Consider the following 21,652-nt stretch of genomic DNA (forward strand, 5'->3'; position numbering starts at 1 on the left):
AGGTTGTCATTCAAATTTCAACGTCGACAATTTCCTTTGTCGGTGTCATATGCTTTGACAATTAACAAGAGCCAAGGTCAATTTCTTGCGCATGTGGGGTTATTTTTAAAAAAACCTATCTTTATCCACGACCAATTATATGTTGCCGTGTCTAGAGTTACAAGTCGTGCAGGATTGAAGATTTTAGTTTGGGATGGTGAACTTAATAGTATTGTGTCTTCTATTGTAAATGTTGTTTACAAAGAAGTTTTTCAGAACATATGAATTACTCTTTTGTATTTTAATCTACAGTAATGTATTTACATTTACCAATTTTGTTTTACTGCTGAACTATATATGACTTTTTTCCCATGTTCTCAACGTGTCTTCACAATTTATTTATTACAGATCTAATAAATTTTACAAACAACTTATGCATAAGCTTTAGTAAATAATTAGGAATATTATCTATGTTAGATAAATTTTACCCACCATATTATATTTTTTAAATAATTCAATGTTCCGTGCATATCAGAGATGAGATACTAGTTAGTACTCCTTCCGTTCCACAGTAATAGAGGCATTTCATTTTGCGCACTCATTTTGAAACTTAAAAACAAGACTAAAGTCCACTTTTGGTCCGTTACATTTGCCCTAAAATTCTTTTTGGTCTCTTACATTAAGTTTGTGACCTTTTGGTCCCAAGCATATTGTTTAGGTCCAAAAAAGTCCTTTTCAGTTAAAATAAACAGTCAAAGTGTTTGACCAACTTCATAACTTAATTATAATCTAATTAACCTAATTAACTTAATTAATTTAATATTAAATTTTATAAAATATTCTTTTACTTCAAATAAAAATTAATCAGATTAAAAAGAAATTTACTTTGCTCATTTTTCCTATTATAAATAATAAAATATACAAACTAATTAGCTTTCCACAAATAGTCACAAAGCTTTCCACAAATCGTCACAAATTTACTTGATAGTACTATATTGAACTAACATGTGTTCAGCAGCTGTGGAAGATTTGGCGAGGGAAGCCGATATCTCGGCGGAGGAGGATTTCGTAGAGGAGGATGATTACGCAGAGGAGGAGGCTTTCGCGGCAGAGAACGATTTCGCGGTGGAGGAGAAGGATTTCGCGGCAGAGGAAGAGGTTCGACGCTTCCATCTTTCGCCTTTCCTCTGTCATATGCTATACGGAGGTCTCGTTCGCTGCCACCGCTACAGTTAAACCAGCCCTCCATGTTCATCGCCGTGGAGAAGACGATGGTAGGGATTTTTTGAATTTGGGTGAAATTTCAATTTAATAAGTTAAAATTGGGGAAAGTGGGTGTATGGAGAGGACCCCCGTATACTCTATTTCTTAAAAAAAATTATCTTTTAATTTATAATTATAGTTAAGTAAGTTAATTAGATTATACTAATTAAGTTATTAAGTTGATCAAACACTTTAACCATTATTTAATGGAAAATTACTTTTTTGGATAAAAATACTATGATTTGGACCAAAAGATGACAAACTTAATGTAAGGTACCAAAAAGAATTTTAGGACAAATATAGGAAACCAAAAGTGAACTTTAGTCTAAAAACAAACACCATAGTATACTCGCTTTACAAAATATTACTACATGAACGATAAAAGGACTATTTCTTTGACATAAGAAGAGCACTATTAAAAATACATCACAACAATCACATTTTAAATCAAATAGTTACATAATTAATGTTTAGAGACAACCGCACAAGCCTGTTACCCATTCGCTAAACAAGTCGTAACATTTAAGAATGAGAGCGTATACACAACATCAAAAGATTTCAAAATTAAAAAGTTATTTCCAATCCAAATTTCACTATTCTTCTGGCCAAATTATTGGATGAAATGCTACGTACAAGTATTAAATACCATATATACTTCGACAAAAAAACAATCCCATGTAGTAGTAGAATATGATATAATCTCACAGAACCTTGAAACAGATTGCATACGAAGATCGAAAGAGTAGTGGCGCTTAAAAAACGAACACTAATTTTAATCCAAAAAAGAAATACATGCTTAAGTAAAGTTTCATCCAGAACATGTCTTCGTTGCATCACTTGTAAATCCAAACAAAATTTAGCAACTCTCCATTCGATAACCTGAATTCTACTGAGTAAAACACTTAGAAAAAAAATGCAGCAGCCGTGCAACAGCTTACTCGTCTTCCTGACTGCGCAGCCTAGCCAATTTGTTAGTAACCACTACATCCAACTGAGCAGCACGCTCAACAATCTCCTTTCTTTTCCGGGTGGATACATTGTGTGCTATCTCTGCGCAGTATTTCCTGGCAAAGTATGGATCAAAATAGCATGTTAGGACTCGCAGTTGCATTGGAAAATGGAGGCTATGAACAGATGCGGTGGTAAAACATTCAAAGGCAATGCGATATAGAAGTCATATGAACCTGTTGTGCATCATTAAAATTTCTAACTCTTTGACGTTGTGGACAAGAAATTTTTTGAAGCCATTAGGAAGATAATGGCGGGTCTTCTTGTCTGAGCCATAGCCAATATTTGGCATAAGGGTAACTCCCTTAAACTTCCTTCGCACTCGCGAATCAATACCCTTGGGCCTGCGCCAATTTGTCTATTACATGAAAAAACAAAGTCAATTAGCATGGCAATGAGCATGAAAGCAACTTAAATTAATTCTAGCAGAAATCACAAGCAATCTGTGAGCTCAGAGTAAGGTGTGAAACTATATCAATAACATCATGCTAGTAGTCATTTCAGCTAATAGATGGTATCCACAATCTTTAGCTAAGAGATAATTCAATAACATGACAGCATTTTAAAGGAAACAGAATGATGTGGCTCCACCTTTTCCAATATTATCATTGCAAAAATTAAAGAATAGTAGAAGAATACCTTGAGGCAAGCATATCTGTCACTGTGGTGCCTCTTAAACTTGGTGACACGCTTCTTCACAACCTTCTTGTCCAACAAAGGAACAGCCATGGCTTCTGCAAACACATAACTAAAATAAGAAGCAGGCCAATCAAAACTAAAACTGCAAATTCCCCAAATGTTCAGCATAGACTTTGCGTAGCATTAGTTAATACGCACAGCAGTAACGACTAATGTAAATCAAAGAAGCAGCCATCAACAAGTTAACAAAATTACAGAACGGATCGGCTGCTGAATTCCTTTGTTCAAATTAAACCTAACGGAGAAAATAATCGATCCATACATTTACCGAAACGAGGCAGATTAAACCTTGACAAATTAGGGCTTGAGCTCAAGTTGTACATAAATACAGGTTAACAATCAACAATTAACACAATCGAAATCACATAAACAAACAGACATAAATAATCTACTCTACAGATGATGGCGGACGGCGGCAAACCTTGTGGCTACGCAGCGGCTGAGTTTTCCTCCTCTGGTGTCGACGCTGTGCGTAGAGAGAGTAGGGTTTAGAGCTATTTATAGTGTATAAACAGCCAGGGTGTAGTTGGGGAAAATGAATTGGGCCCAAATGCTATTTCACCCAATCATAATTGGGTTGGACTTCATAATGTTCCTTATTTAGGGTCGCGTTTATTTAAATCTCCATTCTTGCATTAAATCTATTCCAATATATCAAAAGTTATAATTAAAAGTTTGGTTTATTCTTATTCTTCCTATAACTTCAAACAAATTAACAAAATGGAACGAGATATACAAAAAAATATTAGTATATTATTATTACTATTATTATATTAAAATTGTTATTGTAACTGATATTCGTATTTATGGATTTTGAATTGGGCAGAGTTAAATCGCCAATATAAGCCTAAATATAAAATCGTGTTGTCCAGTAGCAATATGATGAATATAGAATATCGTGCAATGGAGAGACTCGACTAGTTCACGTAAATTTTTAAACTCATAGTCCAGTTATAATTTTGCATATCAATTTAAAAACCGGTATGAATTTATTTGTTTTGATTTTGCCATTAAATAATATTTAAATGTTGACATGATTTAATGATTTACTTACATAGCGTCATCGGACGCCGACAAAACAATGACACATTATAAGATGCGAAATGATTTTGTATTATACAGAATTAAATAATTTTATTTTTTTTAATTTAGATTTATGTTTAAAAAAGATGGGATAGAGCTATAGAAGGAATAAAAGAAGAAACAAGATGAAAGGGGAGTAATATAGATGAAATTAGGGGCATGTTAGGATGCCACCACCCTTTATAGGGGTGTGTATTCGGGTTTCGGTTCGGTTTTTCGCCCAAACCGAACCAAACCCGAAAAACCGAATTTAGGCTAAATTTGAAACCGAATCGAACCGAAAAACCGAAAACCGAAAAACCGAAATCCGAACTTAAAAAATCGAACCAAACCGAAAAAACCAAAATTTCAAAACAAAACCGAAAAACCGAAAAAAAATAGTATATTTTAATATATCTAATTTATTTTATTTTATATATACTAATAGAATATAAATATATATAATATAAAATTAATATAATATATATAATATTTATTATATAAAAATATATTAGAAGAATATATATTATATATATGATATAATATACTAAATTAATAGGATAAAAATATATAATAATATATTTAAAATATAATTCGGTTTTTCGGTTTTTTTTTCGCCCAAACCGAACCGAACCGAAAAATCGAAATTTTTGTATTTTTAAAACCGAACCGAACCGAAAAACCGAACCGAATTTCAAATTTTCGGTTTGGTTCGGTTCGGATATTCGGTTTTCGGTTATTTTGCTCACCCCTAACCCTTTAAAATAACACCTTACTATTATTCCTAGCCAATCATTTGTACACGTGGACGAATAATAAGCTGTCACGTGGCAAAAAAAAATCTGGAAAAAGACGGTCAGCAATTTGCTGGTCTTTATCCAACAATATTTCTTGTCCAGCAATATCCGACACACTATACAGCAATCAATAGATTGTTGTGTAGTGTTTGTAATATTGATGTGTAGCGTTTATAATATTGTTGTATAAGTGGTGTCACGATGTCATTTTTAGAGGGGTTGTCATTTTAACACAAACTTATATAACTAAGTATAAAACGGTGCTTTTTGCAAATTATATAATTAAGTATAAAACGATGTTGATTGTTGTACAATGTGACGTTGTTTTGGTTGTCATATGATACCATTACAATCTTGATTGTCTACAAAATAATATCAAATCAATATTCGATAGTTTACACAAATAGATTTTAAAGTTGATATTGACAAACTCATAGTTTTGGGATGTTTAGGTGCGTGATTATTGATTAAGTTGTTGAGTAATTTGAGGTGTAAAGTTTAGGTTTCATCAACTTATTTGCTATTTTTAGAGCTAATGAGTGTGTCGAAGTCTTGAAGCAAAAATAGGTCTAAAACGAGCTTAAATGATGTTGAATGTGCCTATACAGAGAATTTGCCCACTCGGACGTTTTCTAGGCGAAGAAATGTCAGTCCGAGCGTTCTGGCTGGAAATGCATATCAAAAGACAGAGAATTCGCTCGGTCGGCATTTCCTATCCGAAGAAACGCCCGGCCGGGCGTTTTGAAGCGAATTGCAAGATCCAGACAAAACGCCCGGTCAGGCATTTTGCCCCTTACAAATCGCCCGCCCTGGCGTTTTTTACAGCTTTCTTATTTTGCTCATTTTGATGCCAAGTATAAAAGAGACTTCACACATTTTTATCGCCAACTTCCACACATCCCAAATTGAACTGATTCTAGGGATTTCAAGGTGATTTGAGGGCTAAGGACTTCCCCATTAAAGAGATCGAAAGAAGGAGGCATCATACCACCATATCTACCTCTTGGGAGTTTCTCTTTCTTTATTATCATATTTTGCTTCATGTTCAAGGATTTGTCTTGTATTTTGTTATCATGAGTAGCTAAGTTTTCTGTAGGGATTTGGTGAAGTTTGTATGGATTTTATGTCTTGATCCTTAGATTATTGCTTATCTATCTTAATTTGTTGGTTTTGTTGATTGTTGAGTCTTTATTTTCCAATTGTCTAGCTAACACTTGGTACATCTTAATACAATTTCTGTCATTGAGAAATGTATAATTAGGATAGATAAACAATCAACAACTACGTGCAATTCATGTGATTGAGAGATACATATGCAAGAGAGAGGACTTGAGTCTGTAGATGTGGGGAGTAAGCCTCGACTTGTTGGGAGCGGATTCCAACATTAGAGGCCGACCTACGTGTTAGATGCACTCGAGAGGGTTGATACGCTCGGATTTTGCACAGTTTTAAGGCCATTATTTGGTCCGTTTTTTATGTCAAAGTCACTTTACATGTTGATTATTTTCACATTATATCTATTATGGTATTTTGACGTGTTTTGTGAGAAATGTGCATATTTGAGCCGAAAAAGGGAGTCAAAACGCAAAGTCTGGAATTCTGGAGTTCAGACGGCAACCGGCGACTGCTGCAAAGTTGTACGGCGACCGCCGGCGCCCGGCGGTCAGAATCATGCAACGGCCCGCCTCGGAAATTTACACTTGGAAAAGAGTCTCGCCCGGCGACCGCCAGAAGTCATGCGGCGACCGATAGGACAGAGTCTCTGGACTCCAACGTGGCGACCGCCGGCCAAGGTGCGGCGGCCCGCCGGAGAAAGGCGGCAAATCCGACTTGACCTAGATCTGCTCCAAGATTTACCATATTTTGAAGATCTTTTCCTTCTACAATGAGGATTGACTTTCCCTATAAATAGGACCTCAAGCTTCATCAAATTAGAGCTTCTTTTTGCAACATAAATTCCCAGATATTAAAAGTTAGAGTACGTCATTGAGCAAGGAGTTGAAGAAGGATCTCAAGAACATCAAGAACGACAAGGATTCAACCTACGAGTTTTATTTGCTTTATTTTTATGTTCCAATTGTTTTCCCTTCAATCTATGTGTTTAGCTTATTCCATTATGTGTAATTAAACTCATGGGATTCTAGGAAAGTGTTAGTAACGACTTTGGTTATACAATTCCAATTTTCTATTTAATATCCGTTTTGTTTTTACTTTGTTTCTTCCCTAAGTAATTCTGATGCTACATAATTGAGTGGCACAATTATGTACTAATATAACTTGCTTCATAACTGTGAGAGAGTTCTAGCGAGTTAGATCCACTTAGTAGACGCTACAATTAGCTTCCTTTAAAACGACACTGTTAATTGAGAGTGAGGACTTTTCAAGGGTCTTAGGAGCTTTATGGAGTTACGTGTTAGGATTGACAACCCTAATCTTGTAATCAACGTTTGCATCGCATGAGCATAAGCTAGGTGACTCATCCTATCAAAGTAATAAATGTGCTAGGGTATTGTAGTTTGGAATTTGTATAACCATAACTGTGAACGCACATCCCCGGAATTCCCTTATCTCTATCGTTTATCTCTGTGTTTTAATTGCATCTTGTTGTTATTTGCTTTCAAATATTTTCTGTTTTCAAAAGTTTTCAAAATCTTTCGGTTCTCCATATAGTAATTGAGTCTTAGTAGAAGATAGACAGTATGTGTTTGTGTTCCCCGTGTTCGATATCTGGTACTGACCTTTGGCTATACTATTTCTATTCTGTATACTTGCAGGTATTAGTAGTGCTAAAAAATAGTGCATCAAGTTTTTGGCACCGTTATCGGGGAAGACAATTCACTTTGGAGTGATATCTTCGAACGGACAATTTTGCTACTTTGGATTTTAATTGCTTTCTGTTTTTATTTTTTTAATTTTAATTTGTTTTTGTTTTCGTTTCTTGCAGGTTTTGTATGCGAACGCGCTCTGGGAAGGACAACCTAGAACTGCTCGATTTAGAACTTGAAAGAACTCGTAGGAGAATAGGAGTGAACAAGAATCAGGATCAATGGGTGACAAAACGGACCTCGAAAATCTGCAGGAGATGGTCCAGATGTTAATGGACGAGAGAGATGCGGAGAGGGCAGCCCGCGAGGCACTGGAAAAGAAGAACAAAGAAATATTATTCGTGATAAACATGTTCAATCATGGGAATGTGATTATTTTTCCTGAAGGTCCTCGTATTGATGCTAAAAATTTTGAGTTACGCATGACCCTTATACAAAGGGATGAGCAAACTCCTTTTGCAGGTAGAGCCGCAGAGGACGCCAACCGTCATCTCTCCAAATTTGTGGAGATCGCAAACACTCTCAAGTTAAATGGTGTCGACGACGATGCCATAAGGGTAAGACTCTTTCCCTTTTCATTGACTGATTCTGCTAAAGAGTGGTTTGAGTGTATGCTCCTAGAGAAGGTTTTCACATGGAAGGACATCGTAGCTGCCTTCCTTGACAAGTATTACCTGCCAGGCACCATTTTGAAGCTGAAAAGCGAAATCTTCCAGTTCATTCAAGGCCATGATGAGCCCCTCTACGAGGCGTTTGCTCATTTCAAAACTCTCCTCCGAAAGTGCCCTAACCATGGTTTCACCGTGGACCATAAGGTAGGAATCCTTTACAACGGATTTAACGAAAAAATTTGTGCTATGTTGAATTCAGGGGCAAACGGAGGCTTTTTGAGAAGGCCAGGAGAAGATGCAATGACGGTGATCGAGGAATTCGCCACCAACAGCAGGGGGTGATCGAAAGAAAGGCATGCTTCAAGGAGAGTAGCAGCGATTAAAGAGGCCGAGGAAAGTTCTTTTACGAAGGAATTGGCCAAGCTCAGAGTTAGGGTAGACCAAATGGATACATCGAGGAAGGAGGATCTGATTCCACCAACCTCCATCATAGCGGTCTCTAAATCCGAAGCTCCTGCCGCGATAGTGGAGGAAGTCAACTACATGCAAAGAGGCGGTCCCAATAGAAACTACAACAATAATTATCGCCCTAACCAGGGGGGTGGTAACTTCAATAATTATAATGGAAACCGACCTCATCCAAATCTTTCTTATTCTAACAATAATTTCTTGCAACCACCCGCAAGATTTAACATTAGCAAGGGAGGAGTAGTTGAGCCAATCAAGAAGGAAGAGAAGTATGACTAAGGAATCATGAAAATCTTGGAGGTGATTACACAAGACAGAAAAGTTAATGATACCAAGATCGGAGTGGTGGAAGCTAGGATAAACAACCTCGAGCTAGGAATGAACACGATCTCAACTGCCATAGCGAACATCAACACTCAAATGGAGCAAATCCAAAAGAAGCTAGATGAGGATAAGGCAAAGGCAACAGCACGAGTGGACGACATCAACAAGAAGTGGGTGGCGAAGCAAATATCTGGGGACTGCCCAGCCGCCACCACAGCAGCGGGCCGCCACTGACCCACCGAATGCAATCTGCCCGACTGCCGGCGGACCACCGCACACCCCGCAATGGGCCGCCGCTGACAAGGCAGAATCATCCACCAAGCAAGGACTCGTGTGCCATAACGGGATTGTGCTCCCTTTCCAACCGAAGAGGAAGTTTAAGCTCGAAGAGCAGTTCAAACACTATTTAAACATGTTTTGTAAGTTTCATACTAACATTCCTCTAGTTGATGAGAAATATGCAAAGCTACTGAGGGAGCAATGATGAGAAAGAAGAAGCCGACTAAAGCTGACCTTAAGCTACCGCATCATTGTAGTGAGATCATCCAAAAGGAAAGGGCAGTGAAGCAGAGAGATTCGGGCCAGTTCATCATAAGGTGCCAGATTGGAGAAGGTAAAGTTGACAAGGCCCTATGCGATTTAGGGTCATCCATCAACCTCATGCCACTGAAGTACTAAGAAAAGCTCAACATTGGGCCACTCAAAACTTCAGACGTAACACGAAGGTTGGCCGATAACTCGTCCATTAAAATAGTAGGTATGATTGAGGATGTGTTGGTAAAAGTTGATTATTTCATCTTTCCTGCCGATTTTATTGTGCTTGACATGAAAGTGGACAAGAATGTTCCTCTAATCTTAGGCAAAGACTTTCTAGCCACTTGCAAAGCTTTGATTGATGTAGGTCGTGGAGAGATCACAATCAGTGACAATTACAATCGCTCCACCTACAAGATCGAGAGAGAAATGCTCAAGTTTGAGGAAGCAAAACAGGCAGAGATGGAACGACAGTGCAGGGCGATCATTGTCACGGACTTGACAAAGCCCCAAGACCCATTTGAAGTGGAGGACCCTTCAACCTCCACAATTTATATTGTCAACAAGGTAAGTCCTTCTCCTAAAAAGGGCGAACCTAACTCTTCTAATTCTATTCCACAGAAAAAGAAGCAAAAGAAGAAGAAAGTACCCAAGGAAGACCCCGAGATCTACGTGATTAAAATCAATAAGGGGAAGTACAAGTGGTGGAAGAAGTTAGGGACCAAGTTGCTTCCTATGCCGATCTTCGACACTCGGATCGCTGATCCGCCCAACTAGTGGGCTGCTTCAAGTCGAGCTAACGACTAAAAACAACAGCGCTTGTTGGGAGGCAACCCAATTTTTGTCTTTGTTCTTTTTCTTTAATTTTGTTTTCTTAAAATATATACTTGATCTATGCAAAACTAGATTTAAATAAAGAAATGCAAAACAATATCACGCGTAGGGTATTTTTCACAGTTAGTGTATTTTTAGGTCATACTAACCTAGTATGACCTAAAATAAACTTAGCATGACATTAAACTCAAATCTTATAATATGACCTAAAACTGGTTAATTATGACCTTTCGTATTTTTGGTTAATTATTGACCATTAGATCATCTAATCCTAGGGCTAAGGTTTGGGCTGCATTTCTGGATTTAAACACATACTTATTTTGATTATCTCCCTAAATATATACTAGGATTGTATTCAATGTCGAACCAATTTTAAAAACCGAACTAGAGAACAAATCTCATCCACCCCTTAATAGAATCTAACGGTCCTATATTATCAATTAAATATGATTTTCTTTATTCAATTAATCTTACAAAAGGGTTGTTTAGGAACTCCACTAGTCATGCAGTTATTTTGGTAACTTAATACATGCAACTTAATTATGGAAAATATATCTGCATCTTTTTTATGTGAATTACGATCATTTGGAATTGAATCACCCATCCATTATTTTAATATATAAACTTTTATATTAATTCACATTATTTAAATATGTATAGTTATATTTTTGTAAGTGGAAAAGGGGTACTCAGCTGCTCATAAATGTTACTCTCTCCGTCCATTATTACAAATGACTTTTATTGAAATTCACGATTTAGTTCAATATTAAAAATTATTTGATTCTTTTCATTTCTTATATTATTTTTTTATATGAATATTATAATGCAATATTTAGTTATTATTATAAACAATCTCTATTTCGTTTGTGTCATATCAGATGCATTAATCATGATTTTGATTTATTATCCTTATTAAGTAATCTTTAATGTTATTAAGAGAATTTCCTCAATTGACATATTCTTTTGATAGACAAGTAATCGATGGAATTTCGAACGAGATTGGTATCATGAATTTCGTTGTAGAAGAAAGTATAAAATATTTAGGGGGTGACCGTAGTTAGTGTAGGTAGTTGGAGGTAAATGAATACTAGCTGATAACATTATTTTGTTCACTAAAGTAGATTTAGTTGTACATTACCTGTCATTCGGTTCACCATAATACATAAACAGTTCAAACCAATTTAAGTTTAGTAGCAGTACTAAATAGATAATCAATGTGAACTAAATAAGATTTCAAAATACAGATTTCAAATCTTATTCGGTTGAATTATGAAAATGGATAGTGTATGCTTGAAATAATCTCCTTGTTTTGACTCTCGCCAACAACTCATCCGTCTTTCTCTTATCTCTATCGTTTACCTCTGTGTTTTAATTGCATTTAGTTATTATTTGCTTTCAAATATTTTCTGTTTTCAAAATTTTTCAAAATCTTTCGGTTCTCCAGATAGTAATTGAGTCTTAGGAGAAGATAGACTGCCTGTGTTTGCCTTCCCCGTGTTCGATATCCGGTATTGGCCTTTGGCTATACTATTTCTATTCTGTATACTTGCAGGTATTAATAGTGCTAAAAATAGTGCATCAAGGGTTTATCAAATAATCCTGACTTTCCTAATCACAATTAAGGTCCATAGATGAGCATGCCCCGTACGTGATATCCCGTGATCCATACCAACGGATCCAATCCCATGTCCTTCCCAATTTGTATGAAAATCATCTTTTAATTATTTTCCTTAGTTAATTTTGTTTGTTTAATTACTCTTCAATCTTAGTTAATTAAACAAACAAAACTCCGTATGAACACAATTCCTTAGTCTAGATAGTGTTCAAAGTTGCATCATATTATTCAAATCGGTTTTTAGTCTTCTAGGATCGATAATTTTAACTTGTCACGACGTACAAAACTCCGTACACTTACGGGTGATATTTTGATTACTCAAAATATATGAGGAATTAATTCATCTGTCTCATGTTTAGTCTCATTTATATAGAGTTATTTTGGGCAAGATTAGAGATCCATGAAAGTTTGGACTTTTACTAATTCAATTGAGCCAAATTTAATTCAAGTCTAAACATAATATTATTGTCGGCCAGTATAGTATAATAATATTGACTACCCGTCCAATTCTAAATTACGAGTGGTCCAAACTTTCCTTTTTAATTTATTATTTTCCGTGTAGAAGATAAAAATATCTATTAATTAATTAGTACATTTTTTCAAGAGTTGTTTAGTTCGAAACATTTATTTCTTATCCAAGGAATAAATTCCAATCAGTCGGGTTTCTGATTAGTAAAACATTTTCCAAATACCTCTTGAGAAATTATCAAACTGGACCCTTCCCGCACATGATTCATTGCAATAACTATAATAGCACCTCGAAACATTGATCGTCACTACTCAAGTTATAAAGATTCTTGAATTAAGAAACACTCGCACCATTTGATAAATCCAAGCAGTGCATAACCAATATCGTGTGCTCAATGTTATGTCAACGATGATTAGGAAATAATAATCACCGAGACCGTTCTTTCAGCAAATAGTCAAGAAAGATTTATCTCAACCATCTCAACTGTTAGATCCTTTAGTGTTGTACCACATTAGTGTCGCGTATTTCACAAGGTAAGGAAACATGCAGACTGATACTGCAACCTTTCGCAATATGTAATCAAAGCACTAAGTTGTGAAATACTCCAGCTGTCCATAAAAATATGTGAACTTTCCATTTTCGTTTGTCCCATAAAAATATGGGAATTTCCATTTATCTAAAGTTGTCTCAATTTATTACCCTTATAAACATTAATAATAATGTGGGTTCCACTATCCACTAACACTACTTTAATTACATTTTTCTTTCTTTCTCTCACTTTCCCAATTTTGTCTTAATTCTCATGCCATATTATATGCCCATATTTTTATGGGATGGAGGGTGTACTATTTCTCTTCTACACTGAACCGATCCCGTCATCTTATGTAAACGTTGTTCACGACCAATTTACTATACAAAAAAATTAGACTTTATTATGTACAAACTCCATCCCACATCGGGAGTCTGAGGGAAGTTGGAAGGTGTATATAATTCATGTCCAACCCCAATTAGTTTGATGCCTTTTAGGAGTGAACCAAAAATAAATCCATGCAGGCTTGATCTAAAGTGGACAATATCAAACGTTTGTTGCAGTTGACGATCCTAACAAATTATCAGAGCCTGGTTTTCGGACTAGGATTTTGAATTCCGCTGCTAGGGTTTTCTGGTAAACTCTGAACGTGAAGGTCGACAAATTCATTGGGAGAAGTCTGTTCTTCTGGCATTATAATGATGCGTCTGCAAGGTGAATTCAGTTTATGGCAAATCTGAGACAAGGAGGGTTTTCTGGTAAATCGAAGATATCTGCTCTGAACGTGAAGGTCGACAAATTCATTGGGAGAAGTCTGTTCCTCTGGCATTATAATGATGCGTCTGCAAGGTGAATTCAGTTTATGGCAAATCTGAGGCAAGGAGGATTTCCTGGTAAATCGAAGATATCACGTGAAGGTCGACAAATTCATTGGGAGAAGTCTGTTCCTCTATTATAATGATGCGCCTGCAAGGTGAATTCAGTTTATGGAAAATTTGAGGCAAGGAAGGAGAAGTTTGTTCGTCTGTCATTGTAATGATGCATCTGCACGGGAGAATTCAAGTCAAGGTGGAGATTTGTTAGTATGTCTTGAATCTGTATAGGATTAGGTTTCCTATTTGGGATAGGATCCAATCAGATCCAATCTGTAGGTATGAAATCTGAAATCTGTAGCCATAATCCGAAAACACTCTGAATAAAATCCGGATGTGGAATTCAGAAACCCTAGGTTTGAAAACCAGGTTCTGATACCATTGCCTCGGAGACTGCTTTAGTCCATATAAGGATCAAGCCCGCACGGATTTATTTTTGGGTCACTCCCAAAAGGTCTCAAACTAATTGAGATTGGACAGAAATTATATACTCCCTCTGTCCCACGTTACTTGAGTCATTTCTTTTTTGCATTTGTTTTGAAAAAATAATAATAAATAGTTAAAGTGGAGAGAAAGAAAAAGTAAGGGAGAGAATAATGTAGAGAAGAGTCTTAACTATAGTATTCTCTTTTTTACTTTATTTTTTCTACACTTTAACTATTTATTATTATTTTTTTAAAACGAGTGCGAAAAAGAAGTGACTCAAGTAACGTGGGACGGAGGGAGTACACCTTTCAACTTTCCTCAGACTCCCGATGTAGAATGGAGTTTATGCATAACAAACTTATTTGCTTCTATATATTACTCCCTCCGTCCACGAAAATTCGTCCTGGTTTGATCGGGCATGGGTTTTAAGAAATGTAATGGAAAGTGAGTTGAAAAAGTTAGTGGATTGTGGGTCCTACTTTTAAAGTATTAGTTTTATAATAAAATGTGAGTAGGAATTAGTTAGTGGAATATGAGATCCACTACCAAAATGATAAAAGAGAAATGAGACAAATTTTGGGGGACGGACGGAAATGGAAAACTGGAACAAATTTTCGTGGACGAAGGGAGTAAAATGTTTCAAAAATATCTTATAAATACATAAGTAAGCACATTGCCATAAAAATACTTATTCTCGTGTTGGGTAAAAAAGTGATTGCCTTTTTAGTTTTCTTTATAAAATGGAGTCAAAATTAGTTTCTTTACTTTCGTTAATGCATTTGAGTGAAAAGTAGTTTATTTAGTTTATTTCCGAAAAGTTAACTTTAAGTGCAGTCCTCTTGTTTCTTTGTCCGGCCAATCAGCTAGTTTGTTTTAATTATGGTTACTTGTAGATTTTCAAGCTTAGCTTAAGTGAGAAAATGAGTATGAGTTTTAATTAATTTAGTAAGTTGAAAAAATTCCAAGATTAAGTGTGGCAAATGTGTCAATGGGAACATCCATTCCTTGTAAGCTCGATACCCTTCTTTTGCTATACTAATTTAATAGTGTTGTGATTCTGGATAAAATATAAATATCTTGATTAGATTGAAAACAAAAACATCAATCCTTTGAAAAAATTTGAATAAATCCAATTTATAAGCTTATCACACTTGAAATTGCATTGATTTTGCAAAGAGTTATCCGCTAGAGTAATCGTTTAGTTGATTAGTTCTTGGTCAACATGCGTATATATATATCATTGATGTATGATTGTTTACCAGTTCATTTTGAAAAGTCGAGAGTTTCCTTTGTTTAAAGAGATTCGAGTTTGTACTCTTCCTTTCATTCTTTAAAAAGATTCAAGTTTGTCTTCTTCAATATATTCATTTCCTTTTCGCATTACTACGATTCCTTTGGTGAATTCTTTTCACTTCTTGATCACAATATATACAATAATGTTACTGCATAAAAATATAATTTTTCCAATCTCAAAAGTTTGAAATTGACTGGATTTTATTTTCATACTAAGTTTCAAGATCAGATATGGGTTATAGATATGTTGTTTTATATTGTTGGTGATCGATCTTGACTCTTCATGATTGGTTGCCAGAATTCAGGTAGGAAAAGTAATTTGATTTACTAATTTTTAAATTCAGTGTTTCTTTGATTTTTAATGGAATTAAGAAAGTAATCATAATCCTAAAAATGAGGAAAATTGGACAAAATAATAGGATTCTGATTTCCTAGCCTAACCTAAATATTCTTTTTCCAAATCTTTGGATTTTAAAGATGCGGACAAAATATATGCAAAAAAAATTCTCTCTTCTTTACCTTCCTGACAACCAAACATGGTGAGTATATGTGAAGAACACTTATTAATTGATAATTGTAATGTGTACTCACTTTTTAATTAGAAAGATAATTTTATTGGAATATAATGAAATCATGAAATGAATTAATAATTGTAATGTGTACTCATTTATTTTTTTTGGAGAGACGATTTTATTGGAAAATAATGAAATCATGGGCATTTAAATTCGTAATATCATCGTTTAGATATGAAGATGTGAAAATATTAAAATGATTTCCTAAATATTATTCTCTACGTCCCACAATAAGAATACTATTTTGCCCTTTTCGTTCATTTCACAATAAGAGATTTATTTCACTTTTACCATCAATGGTAAGTAGGTCTCATATTCTACTAATTTATTTCACTCACATTTTATTATAAAACTAATATATATAAATGAGATTTATACTATACTAACTTATTCAATTCAATTTTCTTTATATTTTTTAAAATTCGTGTCTAATCTAAATAGGACCCTATGATAGAACGAAGGGAGTATTATCTATTGTCCGTTTGCATTTTGGCATGTTAAAATCTGTATCAAGATTCTCAAGATTTCTTGTTATATGTGCAAATTAAATACAACTCCGTCTCATAATAGATGTCACACTTTTCTCTTTAGTTTGTCCTATGAAAAATGTCACATTTTCATTTTTGAAAAAAGTTCTCTCTCACATTAATATAAAAATTATATTTTCTCTCTCCATTTAACATATAAAACAAACCTCCTAAAATCTCATGTCTGTTCCGTAAGTGTGACATCTTTTATAGAATTTAGTTCTAATAGTAACAATTTTATTAGAATTGAATTTCGTGCACTTAATGCTCTTATGTTTTAATTTCCTAGTATTATAATTTCACTTGGTCAACTTCATGTAAGAACTATCAATTTAAATAATAGATGTATCTAGAAAATATCGACCAATATAAATTTGAAGTAATATTCTCATAAATCGAGTCAATGATCTGTGTCAACAATAACCGAGACCATTTCAGTTTTTCTATAAATATTTCCAAACATGTCGGGTTTAAGAAATTTCGTGAGAATATCAATTCTAGATTAGAAAAGTAGAGCTTTTTTGATTTAAAATTTAGAGTGAACTATTTAAATCGTACCTAATCTTTCACTTTCGCATATAAATGATACCTGATCTTTATTTTTATATCGTTTTTGGTATCCTATGACAAAAATAATCCTAGGTATCGAACATGTGATTTTTTTGTTATGAAGAATACTTTTGGAAATTTCAATAATATAGAACCAAATATGTGATTATTTTTTCTTCCTTCCTTATTTCTTTTCTTCTTCTTTAGTTTATTATTACCTAATCTTTCACTTTCGCATATAAATGATACCTGATCTTTATTTTTATATCGTTTTTGGTATCCTATGACAAAAATAATCCTAGGTATCGAACATGTGATTTTTTTGTTATGAAGAATACTTTTGGAAATTTCAATAATATAGAACCAAATATGTGATTATTTTTTCTTCCTTCCTTATTTCTTTTCTTCTTCTTTAGTTTATTATTCTTTCTTTTTTCTTATTTTCCTCTTTCTTTTCAGTATTTTATCTTCCTTTCTTCTTTCTTTTTTCTTCATAGTTTATGTTTCCTCTTTTTTCTTTTTTCTTCTTTTTCTTCTTTCTTTCTAGCGTACATACATATAATTGCATTCATAATATAAATCAATAACAAAACACCTAATTAAATTAATTATTTAAAATAATTAAATTAATTAAATATTTTTAATTAAATTATTTATACTCATTTTACGGTTGAAACACCTAACTAAAAATATTTAACTCTTTATCATTATGAATACAATTCACAATTATAAATTTTGATTAAGGCTATATTGATTAAGTATGTAACAACAATAAATTAAATATTTTGTTTTTAATTTTATAACAATAATATTATTATAATAATTAAATATAAATACAACTATAATTATAATTAAGTATATTTAAATGATAATAAAAAATAAATTATTTATTAATTTATAACATCAAAATAATAATATTAATATTTATTAATAATAATTGTATAAATAGTGAGGAGAATGAGAAAAGATATTATAATATTACTTTTGGTACTAGTTTTCTCAATGCCTAAAATATCCTTTAGAATATAAATGGAAAAATGAATTTGTTTAAAGAGTATTTTGGGGTGAAAATTGCATCAGGTACCAAAAATGTGATTTATAGGTACTAAAAATAATACTCCCTCTATCCCATTAGAAATGAAACGTTTTCTTTTTTGTCTGTCCTATTAAAAATGAAAACAAAACTCTCTTTACTTTTTCTTCTCTCTTATTTTACTCTCTTTTCATTAACTCACAAAACAACATTACATAAAATCCTGTGCTGAAAAGCAAATGTTGCATATTTAATGAGACAAAGGGAGTATAAAATAAAAATCAGATATCATTTATGTGCGAAAGTGAAAGATCAGATACCATTTAAGTAGTTCGCTCCGAAATTTAAACAAAAAGATACTTGCACCCGATATTCTTAATTCTTATTACTTGGTCGCAATCAACGATATAACAAGGATGGAATCTTAATAAAAAAAAAACACAACCTAAAATGATTATAAATGACGTGAACTATTCTTCGGCGAAATTACACGCAAAAGATACTACTCCATAAATTATTATATGATTAAGTGAAATCAAATGAATGAAGCACGTCATTAATGATAGAGTTAGGTGTCTGCATTTGGCTAAGCGGCAGAAGCTTCCTAGCTAAGGCGTCGCTTTCATAACACTCACCGCATACACGCGTATTCATATATAAAAGGCGGAGACTAGATTTCATAATAATTTCTTCAAAAAAAAGAAAAGATTTCAAAATAAAATTACTTCAGCAAATTCGGTCGGTCATATCTCGGTAGAATGGCGGGGAAGCTCATGCGCGCGGTCCAGTACGACAGCTACGGCGGCGGAGCTGCTGCTTTGAAGGTCAATTTCTTGGCGCCTATCATTTGATTTGATTTGATTTGATTCTGCGTTGGAGAAGCTCAATTTTCGTCTTTTTTTATTCGCCGTAACTACTTTACTCATCTAGCTGCAAATTTTAAGGAGTTACTAGTTTCTTTGCGACGGATCTAGGATTTTAGAAATGAGCAGTGGAAGTATATACAAATTGAGAAAACTAGTAGTATAAATTACGACCTAATTATATTGATTCTTTTATCAAAAAAATTGGCTGGGGGATCCCAAGGCTTGTTGATGACTGAAAATAGAAATAGAAAGTAAATTTTGTAGTTGAGCTTGATTGTGTATGTTATTGCAGGAAGTAGAAGTTCCAGTTCCTAGGCCGAGTAAGGGCGAAGTCCTGGTGAAGGTGGAAGCCACAACCTTAAATCCTATTGATTGGAAGGTTCAGAAAGGCGCGCTTCGTCCGTTTATGCCTAAGAAGTTTCCTTACATTCCCGGTAAGACTGCATCATCAAATCTTTTTTCACCGGAAGATCCCTTGATTGTTTGCATTGCTTGATTTTCCACACTCTGTAAAAAGCATAATGAGTTGATCAAAGGGAGATTTACCTCTGTGTGTGACAAAGGTTAATGTGAATCCAAGAGAGTATAAGGAGATATCGAGTCCATGTACACATACTTGTCAAACGTTGAATTTGAACTTAACTTGTTGATTTGTCGAATATACTACACCTGTTTGTTCATTGAAACTATTCGTTAGTTCGAGCTTGTTGCTATTGTTCTTCTTTGAGGGGACATGACTGTGGAAAATCTGTTAGAATCTTTGCTTTGGACCATTAACTCAACCTTGTGTGTTACATATGTTGTTTGTGAGTATATTACTGCCTGCAACTTTAGAAATCCTCTATCCAGAATAGACCTTCACTTGTAGTGTGATCTTAGTTTATACTACTATCTGATTCCATTTTTTTCTCGAAACAGGTACCGATGTAGCTGGAGAAGTTGTGGAGGTCGGTCCCGGAGTAGAAAACTTCAAACCTGGTGATAAAGTCATTGCTGGCTTGAATGTTGGTGTAAGTGTTTGAGTTGTTTCTCTTACCTTTGATCTTTAGCCTTATAGTCAGAGATAAAATTTCATTTAGATACACAGCTATCTAGAATTTGCAGATTTATGGAGTTGATTGTTGTCTATCTTGTATTTTCTTTGATTGTGGTTGTGAATCTTGATATAAAACAGATAGGAGGTGGTTTAGCAGAATACTGTGTGGCCAAGATAGATGTAACAGTTCCTAGGCCTGCTGAAGTATCAGCTGCTGAAGGAGCAAGCCTCCCTATCGCCGGCCAGACGGCTCACGGTGCCCTCATATGTGCCGGGCTCAAGTTCGACGGCAGCGGCCCCCAGAAGAACATCCTCATCACTGCCGCATCTGGCGGCGTCGGCCACATGGCCGTCCAGCTGGCAAAACTCGGGAACGCGCACGTCACCGCCACGTGCGGGGCCCGCAACCTCGACTTTGTGAGGAGCCTCGGGGCGGACGAGGTACTCGACTACAAGACCCCAGAGGGTGCGGCCCTGAAGAGCCCGTCGGGAAAGAAGTACGACGCGGTGATCCAATGCGCGTCGTCCATCCCGTGGTCAGTGTTCGAGCCAAATCTGAGTCCGGATGGGAAGGTGATCGACCTCACGCCTGGGTTGAGTACCATGTGGACCTTCGCCGTGAAGAAGCTCACGTTGTCGAAGAAACAGGTGGTGCCGTTCATCACATCCCCCAAGGCGGAGAACTTGGCCTACCTCGCGGAGTTGGTGAAGCAGGGGAAGCTGAAGGTGGTGATCGACTGCAAGCACCCGTTTAGCGATGTCGGAGCTGCGTGGGCAAAGAGCATCGACGGGCACGCTACTGGAAAGATCGTCGTCGAGCAGTAATGGAGGTGATCCTCAGTGGTGTGACAAAGGTAACAAGAAAACGATCTCTTCCTTGAAGAATGTGTTTATGTGTGCAAGGATTGCTGTAGTGATTTGCTGTGTACAGTTCTACAAAGGTATTACTACTGCTAATGAATTGGTACTCTTTTAAGTTTAAATAATGTGTTCCCAAAATTTTACTACGGTCTTTCATTTAGTTGATCCAAGTATAATAGCACCTACAAATTTGAATTGAATAGTTGATCTAGTATAATCCTCCCTCCGGACAACAATAATCATTTTATTAGGAGCACGAGTTTTAAGAAATATAAAAAAAAATGGTTGAAAAAGTTATAAGAAATATAAAAAAAATGGTTGAAAAAGTTAGTGGAATGTGATATCCATTCTTTTATATTTATTTTATAATAAAATGTGATTTTATATTTATTTTATAATAAAATGTGAGGGAAGTGAGTGGAATGTGAGACTTACTTATCATTTATGGTAAAAATGAAGTGTGACAATTATTGTGGGACGGACCGAAATAGAAAAGAGTGAGAATTATTGTGAGACGAAGGGAGTAGCACCTACAAATTAGAATTGAATTAGATCCAACTTTTTTTTGTATTTGAAATATTTTTGTTTTTATTTTTCCTA

The 21,652-nt window shown here is 34.9% G+C and overlaps 2 protein-coding genes across 2 annotated transcripts; one reads left to right on the forward strand and one right to left on the reverse strand.

The window, feature by feature from the left end:
- Positions 1-1,994: 1,994 nt before the first annotated feature.
- LOC125189838 (large ribosomal subunit protein eL32z-like) lies at positions 1,995-3,507 on the reverse strand. The gene is made up of 4 exons (XM_048087083.2): positions 3,371-3,507; positions 2,890-2,984; positions 2,427-2,608; positions 1,995-2,306 (listed from the first exon to the last, which is right to left on the reverse strand). The coding sequence occupies exons 2-4, from the start codon at positions 2,977-2,979 to the stop codon at positions 2,177-2,179; spliced, it is 402 nt and encodes a 133-aa protein (XP_047943040.1). The 5' UTR covers positions 2,980-2,984; positions 3,371-3,507; the 3' UTR covers positions 1,995-2,176.
- A 15,457-nt stretch (positions 3,508-18,964) lies between these two features.
- Positions 18,965-21,195, forward strand: LOC125201585 (chloroplast envelope quinone oxidoreductase homolog). The gene is made up of 4 exons (XM_048099759.2): positions 18,965-19,113; positions 19,448-19,589; positions 20,074-20,165; positions 20,330-21,195. The coding sequence occupies exons 1-4, from the start codon at positions 19,048-19,050 to the stop codon at positions 21,014-21,016; spliced, it is 987 nt and encodes a 328-aa protein (XP_047955716.1). The 5' UTR covers positions 18,965-19,047; the 3' UTR covers positions 21,017-21,195.
- Positions 21,196-21,652: the final 457 nt, after the last annotated feature.

The sequence above is a fragment of the Salvia hispanica genome, chromosome 2 (assembly GCF_029641045.1).
Source record: "Salvia hispanica isolate PSC_SH4W2 chromosome 2, Shi_PSC_v1, whole genome shotgun sequence".
Lineage (NCBI taxonomy): Eukaryota > Viridiplantae > Streptophyta > Magnoliopsida > Lamiales > Lamiaceae > Salvia > Salvia hispanica.